At 41.1% G+C, this 16,188-nt stretch overlaps 4 protein-coding genes across 4 annotated transcripts; all 4 read right to left on the reverse strand.

Moving 5' to 3' along the window:
• Nucleotides 1-616: 616 nt before the first annotated feature.
• LOC117257397 (high choriolytic enzyme 1-like) lies at nucleotides 617-1,402 on the reverse strand. The gene has a single exon (XM_033627566.2). It carries the CDS (start codon nucleotides 1,400-1,402, stop codon nucleotides 617-619), a length of 786 nt encoding a protein of 261 aa, XP_033483457.1.
• A 2,504-nt stretch (nucleotides 1,403-3,906) lies between these two features.
• On the reverse strand, nucleotides 3,907-4,692 carry LOC144459237 (high choriolytic enzyme 1-like). Its single transcript, XM_078163027.1, has one exon. It carries the CDS (start codon nucleotides 4,690-4,692, stop codon nucleotides 3,907-3,909), a length of 786 nt encoding a protein of 261 aa, XP_078019153.1.
• Nucleotides 4,693-7,547: 2,855 nt separating this feature from the next.
• Nucleotides 7,548-8,333, reverse strand: LOC117257378 (high choriolytic enzyme 2-like). Its single transcript, XM_033627543.2, has one exon. It carries the CDS (start codon nucleotides 8,331-8,333, stop codon nucleotides 7,548-7,550), a length of 786 nt encoding a protein of 261 aa, XP_033483434.2.
• Nucleotides 8,334-11,188: 2,855 nt separating this feature from the next.
• LOC117257233 (high choriolytic enzyme 1-like) lies at nucleotides 11,189-11,974 on the reverse strand. Its single transcript, XM_033627256.2, has one exon. The coding sequence runs from the start codon at nucleotides 11,972-11,974 to the stop codon at nucleotides 11,189-11,191; it is 786 nt and encodes a 261-aa protein (XP_033483147.2).
• Nucleotides 11,975-16,188: the final 4,214 nt, after the last annotated feature.

Raw genomic sequence — 16,188 nt, forward strand, 5'->3', positions numbered from 1 at the left:
AAAAAAAAAAATCTGTTATAACACCACAGTTCATCCAAAGTGCAGCATGAACCAAAGGAAACCCAAAGTCAGCAATAACTCAACCATCATTGGAAACAATGGACCGCATTCTGTAAATACAATCTTTAAAGCTGATATCTATTGTCACATGCTTTTAAACAGCAGATGTAGCCCCCCACCATCACCCACCCACACACATCACACCCCCACTGGGCTATAGGATCTGAACACCTGTTTCACTGTGGAGCTAAAAAAAGGAACAGCTCCTCAAATGTCTTTCTGAAAGACTGTTAGTGTTCCTGTTAATTTACAGGAGTTTACACCTTTAGATGCGGTGCCAGCGGCCTATTTTGTTCTATTGGGGTTTGTGAGGCCCAACCTAAATTTGCATACATGTACTAATGTGGGTATAATTGCACAGAAATACATTAAAAAAATCAAAATTAAACTGAATCATTTTGCACTGATTTTATTACAGAATATTACAAGAATATAGTAACAGAAGCAAAACTACAGTAGTTTAAGATCATTACAGCCAACTGGAAAAAGGTGAATTTGTAACATTTGCCATTCATTTGTTTTTCAAAATTACAACATTGGATCCGATACATTGTTATCAGCAGCTATAGAGTGCGTTGATCCTTGCGATGTCCCAGTAGGACAGGCCCTGCCTCTGGCCGATCTGGACGTTGGGGTCGGGGATGGGGGTGATGGTGTCCATCCCGTACTGGATGGTGAAGGCTGTTCTTCCATAGTGCATGATGGAGGAGTAGTCGTAGGGAGTGTTGAGGTTGTTGGTGGACTGCTTGTAGAAGTTGTAGGCCATCTGCGGGTCGATGTTCTCCCAGTTGATCCTGACGTAGTAGTCGCGGTCGCTCCTAGTCTGTTCGTGCTGGAAGCCCAGAGCGTGGTTGATCTCGTGCTGGATGATGCCGTGGTAGAGGCAGCCCTGCCTGTTGAGAGAGAGCACCTGTTTGCCTCCTGCTCTGCCCAGAGCGGAGAAACATCCGGCTTTGTTCTCAATGCTGATGTAGTCGTACTCGCTCTGACGGGGGACGAAGCGGAGGCAGGTGCTGCTGTGGAAGGCATTCATGGCGTAGTCGATCTTCTGTCTCTCCCAGCTGCTGAACTCACTGCTCACGGTGAAGGGGATCATCACCATGCCGTTGGAGGCTTTCTTCCACAGGCAGCTATTGTACCAGCACGTCATGGCGTTTCTGGTTGTGGGAAGCAGCAGGTCTCCTTCCAGCAGCATCTCATTGGTGCCATTGTTGGTGGTCAGAATCCTGGTGGTGATGTCCACGGTGTCTGGGACTTCTTCTCCTCCTCCTTCCTCCTTGAGAGGAAGTGCCTGAGAGAGGCCGAGCAGCAGCAGCAGCAGCAGGCTGGCAGAGAGAGTCATCTTCAGGGTCGGTCTGGAGGCTGTGGAGCTTCTGTGGAGAGCTGCTGTGGAGAGACTCCTTGAAGGTTGATGTCTGACTCAGTTCAGTCCAGGGTCTTTATACTCTCCTCTACAGGTGTGTCTGCAGGAGGATTATGGGTTGGGGTCTACACTGCTAGGCCTGAACAAACCTCTGAAGGGAGGACTCCACGGACAAACCTACTTTTTAAACATGGTTGGTTATCTCCGGATTACTAGGTGGTTTGTGGTTGAAACTTGCTAAGATGAACACTTTACAATGTGTTCAACCAAAAAGACCTCATTGGAGTCTCTTCGTGAAACCAAACCTAATCGGAAACGTACTTTTCATATTTGTTTAATACAGCTGAATTGATACATAGTGAGGTAAACAAATACAAATACATTATTCGGATGGGAACAGATAATGTACTCTGAGCAGATATAAGCAGCATCTGATTATTAGCTCCCCTCCCTTTATCTGTTACTCAGGTGACACAATATGCCACAAACATCATACTGTCTCTTTTCAGGGTCATTACCAAGTCAAATCAAAGACACACAGACATCATAAATACACTGCTACAACCAAGAAAATACCCTTTTTGTAGCAGTGTCAGGATAACTGATGTGAGGTTAGCATAAGATCAGAACAAAAAAGAAGCTATCCTATTCAGCTCTTGGCTTATGTGATTTATGTATATAATCATAGTTTAGCATGTTAGCATGCTACAATTTGCTAAGTAGCAATAAACATGAAGTCCAGCTGAGGCTGATGGGAATGTCATTAGTTTTGAGGGTATTTGGTCACACACCAAAGGATTGGAATCATCAAAATTTGGCATGATGGTGGCACTAGATGAAAAGACAAAGGATCATGAAAGTGAATTGTATTATCATGAGGGAACCATCAACATCTGTGCCAAATTTCATGGCAATTCATCCTATTATTGTTGAGAATTTTCACATAAAATCATAGATGTCAACCTCATGGTGACTCTAGAGGAAATGTTGTAGGACCACCAAAGTCAACTGATCCTCTGGGGGCCATGAATGGCTGTACAAAATTTCATGGGAATCCATCCAATAGTTGTTGAGATGTATCAGTCTGGAACGAAGTGGTGGACAGACTCATACTGTCATCTCATCATCTGGTACTGAAGACTGCACCCTGTGTGACTTAGCAAACAAGTGAGCCATCTCACTTCCTTTTCATCTCTGTTGAGTAACACATACGCTGTACTGAATGGGCAGGATGAAGGCCTCCAGATCATTTTAGCGACACTGCCAATCATATCTTTCATAAATCAACGTTTCCCAAAGCAACGTTGTACCGACCACAATTAGTGTATTATCAAAACCTCTGGGTTGCAGTCAAATAGACAAAAAATACATCCCATGTCTTTTCCTAAACACTTATCCTTGACCTCTTGACCTCAATGGAAAACATCATCAGGTGAGGTGAGGTGTGTGTGTATGTATGTGTGTGAGTGAGTGAGTGAGTGAGAGAGGGAGATGCTGGTAGAGAAGGAGTGTGTGCATTGATAGCTTTTTTTATTCTGTTTCTGCACCTTGTGATGTGCCTGTGTGAGATATATGACCAAAATATATTTTTATTTCAAAAGTAAAACAATAAAAATTTATATTTTTACTGCATTAATTTACATTTGCTTAATCTTGTGATCATGAGAAGCTAAAAAGAAAAAAAAAAGTTTTTTTAGATAGGCTGCTGAAAATGTCTGACCAATCTAAAATAGCTGATTTTAAAATCCAGCCCAGATGAGTTTGTGACTGAATAGCCCTGTGCTACATCATCGGAGAGTCCACTACTTTCATTAAGAATCATTTAGCTGTATATTTAATCTCAGAGCTGGTTCAGTATAAGTAGAATATACCGTATACATGTATACACAGTATCACATCCCAGAATTGATTACAAATGTTAAAATTCTGTTTCAATTCTAATTTGTCTTAAAAACACGTGTACTTTACATTAATGCTTTTTAGCCTCTTGTGATATTTTTCCAAATAATTCTTTACATTATTATCACTATTTTGAGCATACATTTTTACAGTGTCGAACATTGTTGTTGATTTGTCTTACTAAGGGCATTTTTAGGGGCTATTTTTTCATTGTTTCAGTGTTTGGCTTTTGTGTCACTCCCTTGAAATCAATGTGAAAGAGATTCCTGCTGCATTCATTGAGCAACCAATCGCATTACTCAGTGGCTACTGTACATGTTTGTGCTAATATGTGCATTTGAATTCTTTCGCAGGGAGACAAATAAAGACAAATAACTAGTCAGCAATCAGTCATTTTGCATTAGTTTTATTACAGATAATTTAGGCATGTGGCGAGTCATACATTCTGTTTTCTGAACGTTTGAAGTAACATGCTAAAAGTTGACTTTAAAGTTGATTCTGTAGGTTACAGTAGTTTTTGATTTATTCTCGAAAAAAGAAACAGAGAAAGTGGGCATTAGTTGCATTTAGCATCAACATTGTTATCAGCAGCTATAGAGTGCGTTGATCCTTGCGATGTCCCAGTAGGACAGGCCCTGCCTCTGGCCGATCTGGACGTTGGGGTCGGGGATGGGGGTGATGGTGTCCTTCCCGTACTGGATGGTGAAGGCTGTTCTTCCATAGTGCATGATGGAGGAGTAGTCGTAGGGAGTGTTGAGGTTGTTGGTGTCCTGCTTGTAGAAGTTGTAGGCCATCTGCGGGTCGATGTTCTCCCAGTTGATCCTGACGTAGTAGTCGCGGTCGCTCCTGGTCTGTTCGTGCTGGAAGCCCAGAGCGTGGTTGATCTCGTGCTGGATGATGCCGTGGTAGAGGCAGCCCTGCCTGTTGAGAGAGAGCACCTGTTTGCCTCCTGCTCTGCCCAGAGCGGAGAAACATCCGGCTTTGTTCTCAATGCTGATGTAGTCGTACTCGCTCTGACGGGGGACAAAGCGGAGGCAGGTGCTGCTGTGGAAGGCATTCATGGCGTAGTCGATCTTCTGTCTCTCCCAGCTGCTGAACTCACTGCTCACGGTGAAGGGGATCATCACCATGCCATTGGAGGCTTTCTTCCACAGGCAGCTATTGTACCAGCACGTCATGGCGTTTCTGGTTGTGGGAAGCAGCAGGTCTCCTTCCAGCAGCATCTCATTGGTGCCATTGTTGGTGGTCAGAATCCTGGTGGTGATGTCCATGGTGTCTGGGACTTCTTCTTCTCCTCCTTCCTCCTTGAGAGGAAGTGCCTGAGAGAGGCCGAGCAGCAGCAGCAGCAGCAGGCTGGCAGAGAGAGTCATCTTCAGGGTCGGTCTGGAGGCTGTGGAGCTTCTGTGGAGAGCTGCTGTGGAGAGACTCCTTGAAGGTTGATGTCTGACTCAGTTCAGTCCAGGGTCTTTATACTCTCCTCTACAGGTGTGTCTGCAGGAGGATTATGGGTTGGGGTCTACACTGCTAGGCCTGAACAAACCTCTGAAGGGAGGACTCCACAGACAAACCTACTTTTTAAACATGGTTGGTTATTTTTGGACATTAGATGGATGAACACAGCTTTAGTCAATGGTTTTGGTTGAAACTTGTTAAGATGAACACTTCACATGGTGTTCAACCAAAAAGACCTCATTGGAGTCTCCTTGTTGAACCAAGCTTAATTTAAGCAAAGGCATGTACAGTATATGTCCCTCTGACACTTACTTTTGATATCTGTTCAAAAGAACTGAATTGCTAATTAAGGAGGTTAACAAATACAAATACATTATTCTGATGGAAACAGATAATGTAGCCTATTTGAGACCGATATAAACAGCATCTGATTATTAGCTCTCCTCCATTGATCTGTTACTCGGGTGACACAATTTGCCACTAACATCATACTGTCTCTTTTCAGGGTCATTACCAAGTCAAATCAAAGACACACAGACATCATAAATACACTGCTACAACCAAGAAAATACCCTTTATTGCAGTGGCAGGATAACTGATGTAAAGTCAGCATAAGATTAGAATAATAGAAAAAAAGTAAACTATCATATGTGCTAATGTGGTCCATGTACAGTATATAATCATAGTTTAGCATGTTAGCATGCTACAATTAGCTAAGTAGCAATAAACATAAAGTCCAGCTGAGGCTGATGGGAATGACATTAGTTTTGAAGGTATTTGGTCATAAACCGAAGTAATGGACTTGACACAATTTTGGCTTGATGGTGGTGCTAGATGAAAAGTCAGAGAATAAGGAAAGTGAAGACCATTATCATGAGAGGACCATAAACGTTTGTGCCAAATTTCATGGCAATCTGTCCAATAGTTGTTCCGTCATTTCACATAAAATCATGGATGTCAACCTCATGGTGACTCTAGAGGAAATGTTGTAGGACCACCAAAGTCAACTGATCCTCATGGGGCCATGAATGGCTGTACAAAATTGCATGGCAATCCATCCAATAGCTGTTGAGATAGTTCAGTCTGCAAAGTGATGCACAGACTCATACTGTCATCTCATCATCCGGTACTGAAGCCTGCACCCTGTGTGACTTAAAGACGAACACCACCTAAATCAAGAATTCCTATATGTTCTTTCCATGGCCCAGGAAAGTTCAATGAATAGACTATATGTGAACATGAGCTGCTCTCTCTCAAAGCCAGAAACCAGAGAAGTAAGTCTCAAACTTATGATGTTATAGGGTATAAAGTTTGAAGCTGCTCCATAGACAATGAATGGGAAATGGATTTTGTGAACCCACAGAATGTTTGATTTCTTTTTTATACCCAAATGAGATTCACTCTATTGTAGTGTTCTCTGTTCTGAAACAGAAAATGTACCCATATACTCCGATCAGTCCGCTGGGTGCTCATAGTGTCATCTATAACACCTTTTTACAATTCACAGACTATAGAGCAGCACCAGACTTTATGGCCTATGACATCACAATGTTGAGTTGTAGCACTCTATTTTTTTATTTTATTTTGGAGAGTTTTTCATTTTTAAAGATATTTGTGGACTGTCTTAGACCATCGGAATACCATGTATGAATTTTGAAAATTAGTGAAGTTCCCCTTTAATAGAAGCCTGTACTGGATATTGACAAGCTGAAGTAAGTCTTTGGGTTGCCGTGGAATAGTCAAACAATACATTCTATGTATTTTCCTAAACAGTTTTGCTTGACCTTTTGACCTCAATGTAAAACATCATGGTGTGTGTGTGTGTGTGTGTGTGTGAGAGAGAGAGAGAGAGAGAGAGAGAGTGTTATTGGTTACTGTTATTGGCACTTATCATTGCTCTGTGCATTGATAACTCTTTTTTATTCTGTTTCTGCACCTTGTGATGTGCCTGTGTGAGATATATGACCAAAATATATTTTTATTTCAAAAGTAAAACAATAAAAATTGATAATGGTTTTGGCATTAATTTACATTTGCTTAATCTTGTGATCACGAGAAGCTAAAAAGAAAAAAAAAAGTTTTTTTAGATAGGCTGCTGAAAATGTCTGACCAATCTAAAATAGCTGATTTTAAAATCCAGCCCAGATGAGTTTGTGACTGAATAGCCCTGTGCTACATCATCGGAGAGTCCACTACTTTCATTAAGAATCATTTAGCTGTATATTTCATCTCAGAGCTGGTTCAGTATAGAATATATCGTATACATGTATACACAGTATCACATCCCAGAACTGATTAGAAATGTTAAAATTCTGTTTCAATTCTAATGTGTCTTACAGAGTGTCGAACATTGTTGTTGTTTTGTCTTACTAAGGGCATTTTTGGGGGCTATTTTTTCATTGTTTCAATGGTTGGCTTTTGTGTCACTCCCTTGAAATCAATGTGAAAGAGATTCCTGCTGCAATCACTGAGCAACCAATCCCATTACTCAGTGGCTACTGTACATGTTTGTGCTAATATGTGCATTTGAATTCTTTCGCAGGCAGACAAATAAAGACAAATAACTAGTCAGCAATCAGTCATTTTGCATTAGTTTTATTACAGATAATTTAGGCATGTGGCGAGTCATACATTCTGTTTTCTGAACGTTTGAAGTAACATGCTAAAAGTTGACTTTAAAGTTGATTCTGTAGGTTACAGTAGTTTTTGATTTATTCTCGAAAAAAGAAACAGAGAAAGTGGGCATTAGTTGCATTTAGCATCAACATTGTTATCAGCAGCTATAGAGTGCGTTGATCCTTGCGATGTCCCAGTAGGACAGGCCCTGCCTCTGGCCGATCTGGACGTTGGGGTCGGGGATGGGGGTGATGGTGTCCATCCCGTACTGGATGGTGAAGGCTGTTCTTCCATAGTGCATGATGGAGGAGTAGTCGTAGGGAGTGTTGAGGTTGTTGGTGTCCTGCTTGTAGAAGTTGTAGGCCATCTGCGGGTCGATGTTCTCCCAGTTGATCCTGACGTAGTAGTCGCGGTCGCTCCTGGTCTGTTCGTGCTGGAAGCCCAGAGCGTGGTTGATCTCGTGCTGGATGATGCCGTGGTAGAGGCAGCCCTGCCTGTTGAGAGAGAGCACCTGTTTGCCTCCTGCTCTGCCCAGAGCGGAGAAACATCCGGCTTTGTTCTCAATGCTGATGTAGTCGTACTCGCTCTGACGGGGGACGAAGCGGAGGCAGGTGCTGCTGTGGAAGGCATTCATGGCGTAGTCGATCTTCTGTCTCTCCCAGCTGCTGAACTCACTGCTCACGGTGAAGGGGATCATCACCATGCCGTTGGAGGCTTTCTTCCACAGGCAGCTATTGTACCAGCACGTCATGGCGTTTCTGGTTGTGGGAAGCAGCAGGTCTCCTTCCAGCAGCATCTCATTGGTGCCATTGTTGGTGGTCAGAATCCTGGTGGTGATGTCCATGGTGTCTGGGACTTCTTCTTCTCCTCCTTCCTCCTGGAGAGGAAGTGCCTGAGAGAGGCCGAGCAGCAGCAGCAGCAGCAGGCTGGCAGAGAGAGTCATCTTTATGGTCGGTCTGGAGGCTGTGGAGCTTCTGTGGAGAGCTGCTGTGGAGAGACTCCTTGAAGGTTGATGTCTGACTCAGTTCAGTCCAGGGTCTTTATACTCTCCTCTACAGGTGTGTCTGCAGGAGGATTATGGGTTGGGGTCTACACTGCTAGGCCTGAACAAACCTCTGAAGGGAGGACTCCACAGACAAACCTACTTTTTAAACATGGTTGGTTATTTTTGGACATTAGATGGATGAACACAGCTTTAGTCAATGGTTTTGGTTGAAACTTGTTAAGATGAACACTTCACATGGTGTTCAACCAAAAAGACCTCATTGGAGTCTCCTTGTTGAACCAAGCTTAATTTAAGCAAAGGCATGTACAGTATATGTCCCTCTGACACTTACTTTTGATATCTGTTCAAAAGAACTGAATTGCTAATTAAGGAGGTTAACAAATACAAATACATTATTCTGATGGAAACAGATAATGTAGCCTATTTGAGACCGATATAAACAGCATCTGATTGTTAGCTCCCCTCCATTGATCTGTTACTCGGGTGAAACAATTTGCCACTAACATCATACTGTCTCTTTTCAGGGTCATTACCAAGTCAAATCAAAGACACACAGACATCATAAATACACTGCTACAACCAAGAAAATACCCTTTATTGCAGTGGCAGGATAACTGATGTAAAGTCAGCATAAGATTAGAATAATAGAAAAAAAGTAAACTATCATATGTGCTAATGTGGTCCATGTACAGTATATAATCATAGTTTAGCATGTTAGCATGCTACAATTTGCTAAGTAGCAATAAACATAAAGTCCAGCTGAGGCTGATGGGAATGTCATTAGTTTTGAAGGTATTTGGTCATAAACCGAAGTAATGGACTTGACACAATTTTGGCTTGATGGTGGTGCTAGATGAAAAGTCAGAGAATAAGGAAAGTGAAGACCATTATCATGAGAGGACCATAAACGTTTGTGCCAAATTTCATGGCAATCCGTCCAATAGTTGTTCCGTCATTTCACATAAAATCATGGATGTCAACCTCATGGTGACTCTAGAGGAAATGTTGTAGGACCACCAAAGTCAACTGATCCTCATGGGGCCATGAATGGCTGTACAAAATTGCATGGCAATCCATCCAATAGCTGTTGAGATAGTTCAGTCTGTAAAGTGATGCACAGACTCATACTGTCATCTCATCATCCGGTACTGAAGCCTGCACCCTGTGTGACTTAAAGACGAACACCACCTAAATCAAGAATTCCTATATGTTCTTTCCATGGCCCAGGAAAGTTCAATGAATAGGCTATATGTGAACATGAGCTGCTCTCTCTCAAAGCCAGAAACCAGAGAAGTAAGTCTCAAACTTATGATGTTATAGGGTATAAAGTTTGAAGCTGCTCCATAGACAATGAATGGGAAATGGATTTTGTGAACCCACAGAATGTTTGATTTCTTTTTTATACCCAAATGAGATTCACTCTATTGTAGTGTTCTCTGTTCTGAAACAGAAAATGTACCCATATACTCCGATCAGTCCGCTGGGTGCTCATAGTGTCATCTATAACACCTTTTTACAATTCACAGACTATAGAGCAGCACCAGACTTTATGGCCTATGACATCACAATGTTGAGTTGTAGCACTCTATTTTTTTATTTTATTTTGGAGAGTTTTTCATTTTTAAAGATATTTGTGGACTGTCTTAGACCATCGGAATACCATGTATGAATTTTGAAAATTAGTGAAGTTCCCCTTTAATAGAAGCCTGTACTGGATATTGACAAGCTGAAGTAAGTCTTTGGGTTGCCGTGGAATAGTCAAACAATACATTCTATGTATTTTCCTAAACAGTTTTGCTTGACCTTTTGACCTCAATGTAAAACATCATGGTGTGTGTGTGTGTGTGTGTGTGTGAGAGAGAGAGAGAGAGAGAGAGAGAGTGTTATTGGTTACTGTTATTGGCACTTATCATTGCTCTGTGCATTGATAACTCTTTTTTATTCTGTTTCTGCACCTTGTGATGTGCCTGTGTGAGATATATGACCAAAATATATTTTTATTTCAAAAGTAAAACAATAAAAATTGATAATGGTTTTGGCATTAATTTACATTTGCTTAATCTTGTGATCACGAGAAGCTAAAAAGAAAAAAAAAAGTTTTTTTAGATAGGCTGCTGAAAATGTCTGACCAATCTAAAATAGCTGATTTTAAAATCCAGCCCAGATGAGTTTGTGACTGAATAGCCCTGTGCTACATCATCGGAGAGTCCACTACTTTCATTAAGAATCATTTAGCTGTATATTTCATCTCAGAGCTGGTTCAGTATAGAATATATCGTATACATGTATACACAGTATCACATCCCAGAACTGATTAGAAATGTTAAAATTCTGTTTCAATTCTAATGTGTCTTACAGAGTGTCGAACATTGTTGTTGTTTTGTCTTACTAAGGGCATTTTTGGGGGCTATTTTTTCATTGTTTCAATGGTTGGCTTTTGTGTCACTCCCTTGAAATCAATGTGAAAGAGATTCCTGCTGCAATCACTGAGCAACCAATCCCATTACTCAGTGGCTACTGTACATGTTTGTGCTAATATGTGCATTTGAATTCTTTCGCAGGCAGACAAATAAAGACAAATAACTAGTCAGCAATCAGTCATTTTGCATTAGTTTTATTACAGATAATTTAGGCATGTGGCGAGTCATACATTCTGTTTTCTGAACGTTTGAAGTAACATGCTAAAAGTTGACTTTAAAGTTGATTCTGTAGGTTACAGTAGTTTTTGATTTATTCTCGAAAAAAGAAACAGAGAAAGTGGGCATTAGTTGCATTTAGCATCAACATTGTTATCAGCAGCTATAGAGTGCGTTGATCCTTGCGATGTCCCAGTAGGACAGGCCCTGCCTCTGGCCGATCTGGATGTTGGGGTCGGGGATGGGGGTGATGGTGTCCATCCCGTACTGGATGGTGAAGGCTGTTCTTCCATAGTGCATGATGGAGGAGTAGTCGTAGGGAGTGTTGAGGTTGTTGGTGTCCTGCTTGTAGAAGTTGTAGGCCATCTGCGGGTCGATGTTCTCCCAGTTGATCCTGACGTAGTAGTCGCGGTCGCTCCTGGTCTGTTCGTGCTGGAAGCCCAGAGCGTGGTTGATCTCGTGCTGGATGATGCCGTGGTAGAGGCAGCCCTGCCTGTTGAGAGAGAGCACCTGTTTGCCTCCTGCTCTGCCCAGAGCGGAGAAACATCCGGCTTTGTTCTCAATGCTGATGTAGTCGTACTCGCTCTGACGGGGGACGAAGCGGAGGCAGGTGCTGCTGTGGAAGGCATTCATGGCGTAGTCGATCTTCTGTCTCTCCCAGCTGCTGAACTCACTGCTCACGGTGAAGGGGATCATCACCATGCCGTTGGAGGCTTTCTTCCACAGGCAGCTATTGTACCAGCACGTCATGGCGTTTCTGGTTGTGGGAAGCAGCAGGTCTCCTTCCAGCAGCATCTCATTGGTGCCATTGTTGGTGGTCAGAATCCTGGTGGTGATGTCCACGGTGTCTGGAACTTCTTCTCCTCCTCCTTCCTCCTTGAGAGGAAGTGCCTGAGAGAGGCCGAGCAGCAGCAGCAGCAGCAGGCTGGCAGAGAGAGTCATCTTCAGGGTCGGTCTGGAGGCTGTGGAGCTTCTGTGGAGAGCTGCTGTGGAGAGACTCCTTGAAGGTTGATGTCTGACTCAGTTCAGTCCAGGGTCTTTATACTCTCCTCTACAGGTGTGTCTGCAGGAGGATTATGGGTTGGGGTCTACACTGCTAAGCCTGAACAAACCTCTGAAGGGAGGACTCCACAGACAAACCTACTTTTTAAACATGGTTTGTTATCTCTGGTCATTAGGTGGGACATGTTGAACTAAACATCTCACATTGTCTTCAACCATTAAGGATTCCCATTGTGTTTATGAAACATTAATTCAAGCTTAATCATGTATGTGTATATGTATGTGTTAGCCTCTTTAAGACTCTTAACTATTTTGATATCTCCATATCATTGATATCTTCCATACCATTTACTTGTATGTATAATTACATAGTGTAGCCTACTTGTTGCCTGTATTCAGTCAAACCATGAAATGTAAAATACAAGACTATGGGTCAAAAGCTATGATGGTGGCTTTGTTAGACTGTGCTCAGACACAGCTGTGCAACATTTAGTATGCTAACAATAATAATATTAATATATGTTAATAAGCTGATGCGTAGCATATCAAATGTTAACAATGTTTACTATCCTAGTTTTGTGTGTTAGCATGCTAACATTTGCTAATAAAAAGTAAGGGGAGTTAACTAAAGTTATTTGGATTCATCCATTAATGTGTGCACTAAATGTTGTGGCTATCCCTTTAATAATTCTTGAGACATTTCACTAATGTGGCACTGTAGGGGGAAAGTCTGGGGACCATGAATGTATGCCAACTCTTTCATGGCAAACCATCCAATAATTGCTGAGACATTTTAGTCTGGATCTAAGTGGTAGACAATGCAGACCTTCAAGCTGGCCAATCACTGAATAATTTAGTGTTCATATCTTGGATTTAGGTTTTCAAGAGTGAGTCTATTCTTTTGTTTACATTTGGATCACTGATTGAGCCTTTAATTTATATCTATCACTAATCTATATAAAACTGAAACAAATACTCAATTATTTATCAGTGGACTGACTGAATAATCTAAAAAGACTCAGCAACTCCTTTAATAACAGTTTATGTCATAAAAAAACAATATTTTCAAGCTTTTTCAGTTGAACAAAACAAGTAATTTCACATCACCTTAGTCTTTAGGAAATTGTAATTGGTATTTTCCACTATTATCTGACAATGGACAAAATAGTCAGCAGATTACGCCATAATGAAAATAACTGTTGCTTGGGCCCTTATATTAACTTGTTTGACATATGACATTACTAGTGTGTAATTTTGATAAATTGGAGATATTGTAATAACGTGGGCTCTGCAGTTCAAAACAAAGCTTTTGGCTACAGATCTCCTGGGAGTTGTTTTACAGCCAACTACTTGCATGAGGAATCATTTAGCTGTTTGAAACATTTTAGAACTGGTTCAGCAAAAAAATTCTGTCGTAAATCTGAAATCTGCCAACTCACACAAGTCATTGAAAAGATGCCTTTAATTATTGAAATGTCCAGTAAGGTCAAAAATAGAATGACCTTAAGTGGCTTTATCACCGACATGTGGGCAGCCAACGGTCAGAAAGTCACAGTCAAACACACAGCGTATGTCAACACCATGTTCTACAGCTCACAGAGGTGCTTTAACCATGCTTTGAATTCACAGGTTTTCTTCATCTTATGATTTGTTTCCTTATGGATTACTTAACATTGCTAGTTTGGGGATAATATTTACATACTGTAAAATAATTTTCCCATTTGTTTGGACAATTAGCCAGATGTTGGGGAAAAAAAAGAAGAGAAATGCATCTATATTCATCACAGCTTTAGCAAGTTGTTTGTTTCAGGCATTCCTCGAGCCACTGTTTTGTGCAGATATTCAACAATCACAAAGAAGACATATAATATATATCAGATCATATTCCAAAACACCAGAAAAACCCACTAGTTTATGAGAACACAACCTACAAAGGTTTTAGCTTTAGATATAAACTCTGACATCATTTTTATTTGTGTTCTGGTAATTTATTTGTTTGTTACAGGATAAACGCATGAATGCACTCCTCTTTGTGTGGACCTTGTGATTAAGAGGCATCCTAAAATAATGTCTTCAGTTGGCTTGCACTGCATCAGCAGGCACTGTGGTTGATCTTAAATCACCCCAGGTACTCTGAGTGACTCCATGAGAAATGGACACTCTTCCTGCTGAGTCCACAGTTTGCCTGATAGATTGTGCTGCTTCAGATGCTACTGAATTGGTCCTGATAGAGCATCTGAATGGTCCGAGGGATATTGTTAGCCAAAAGCTGTGGGGTGAGTGGTAAGTGACCTTGGCACTCAGCGCTCTCTTATTTCACGGTTATGATAGAGGATTTTTTGCGATGTGTGTTTTTTTACTACTGTCTCTGTGGCACTCTGTTCTGCCACTTTGCTGTCATTTTCATTTCTTCTGCATGGCCAGCTTCAGTGTGGATGAACTCCATCATCATCCATCACAAACCAGACAAGCACTTGGATATCTTTTTTATTTTAGGAAAAGAAAAGAGAATTATCGCTTGCACTCAAAGTGAATGTTTGCATTTATTATGATTAAGTAAATTAAAACACATTCTATATTCCTTTTGGTGACATAAAACTCGAGATCACAGTACAGCTGATGGGAGTGTTACAGACAGAAGCCCTTTGATGTTGCTGCTGGTGTAATTCAACCATCATATCCAGATTTCCCGAAGGCATTAACTTTAAATAGCACAATGGAGAGTTACATTACATCTGCTTGACTGGTAGCTGGATAGTCTACACTGCACCAGCAATACCAGTCCTGTGACATTTTTCCTTTTAAGGAAGCACAGTCATTTCTGGACAAAAGCATCATGGTAGTTGTTACCTTTTGGCCGGCATAGAGCTCACAATTTAACTCTCATAAGAGTTTTTAACTCTAATGTTTGAATATGCCCTTTAACATGACACACACCACCTTCTCATCATTTAATCACTCTAAGGAAGAGAATCATACCACCTCAACTCTCAAAATATAGTCAATTAAAACTTAAAATACACATTGAACATCATAAAATAAATATGGCCTACATAATAATGGTCCCTGAGCATTTGTCCAAAATGATACTACAGTGCTTCGCCTTGAATGTTTCCATGTAGAACATCTGCAGCAGTACAACAGTGGGCTACTGATGTGTGTAATAGAGTTCTTATGTGGCAAGTGTTGAATTTTTAACCATCCTGAGCCAGCTGAGTAGACTCCATCCAGGCATGAAGATAGGAAGACAGATTACCTAAGCTAAAACTACCAAAACATAACATAGCATGGCATGTGCAGGAATAGGGCGAGGGGCTGCCCATACACTATTTGCTGGTGCCCATATTGAGACCCTTATTTAAAGGGTAAATTTGATATATTTCAGCCTGGACCCAATTTCCCATGATTTTATGACTAATGGGAACAGCAGTTTTTTTAAATTGGTCCAGTACTGAATGAGAGTGCTGCAGCCAGCAGCTGCGAAACAGGCTTCAGTGTCAACATTCAGGGTCACACCGTCAATTTAAGGCCACTTAAAGTGCTTGTTTTTGCCACTGACAAGTTCAGATTAGTACTCTCAGTGTCTAACAGCATTATGGAAAGGACGCTGCAGAGATAAACCTCTTTGATAAAGAGTAAGATCTCTTTTATTAAAACAGAAACAACCCAGAAATTGCTATCACTATTGCTAACTCACCAGACTCCGTTTAAATAAACAGCAGTTTTATCATTGTAAAACTCTTCCTTCAAAGTCAACGGAAACAAAATTAAACTCACAAAAGCTGTCTCGGTTCTTCTATTCAGTGTTCCAACAATCACCAGCACTGGTGTGGTTGAAATAAACCCTTAATCCCCATAGTTAGTCCCCAGTTAGAAAATATACTGGCTCTATACTTGCTAAAATTAGCTTTATTTTTAATGGAGTCTGGTGGATTGGACAAAAGTGACTTCAGGACTGTTTCCAGTTAAACAAAGAGTATCTTACTCTTTAACAAAAATGTTAACCTCTGTAGGGATGCTGTCCATAAAATAACAGACAATTAGAATATTAATCTGAGCCTGTCGGTGGCACAAAAAGCACTTGAAATGGATGTAAATTGATGGCGCAAACATGCCCCAAGTACTTACACTGCAGCCTGTTACACCACTGCAGA

The sequence above is a fragment of the Epinephelus lanceolatus genome, chromosome 2, assembly GCF_041903045.1.
Source record: "Epinephelus lanceolatus isolate andai-2023 chromosome 2, ASM4190304v1, whole genome shotgun sequence".
NCBI classification, from domain to species: Eukaryota; Metazoa; Chordata; class Actinopteri; order Perciformes; family Serranidae; genus Epinephelus; species Epinephelus lanceolatus.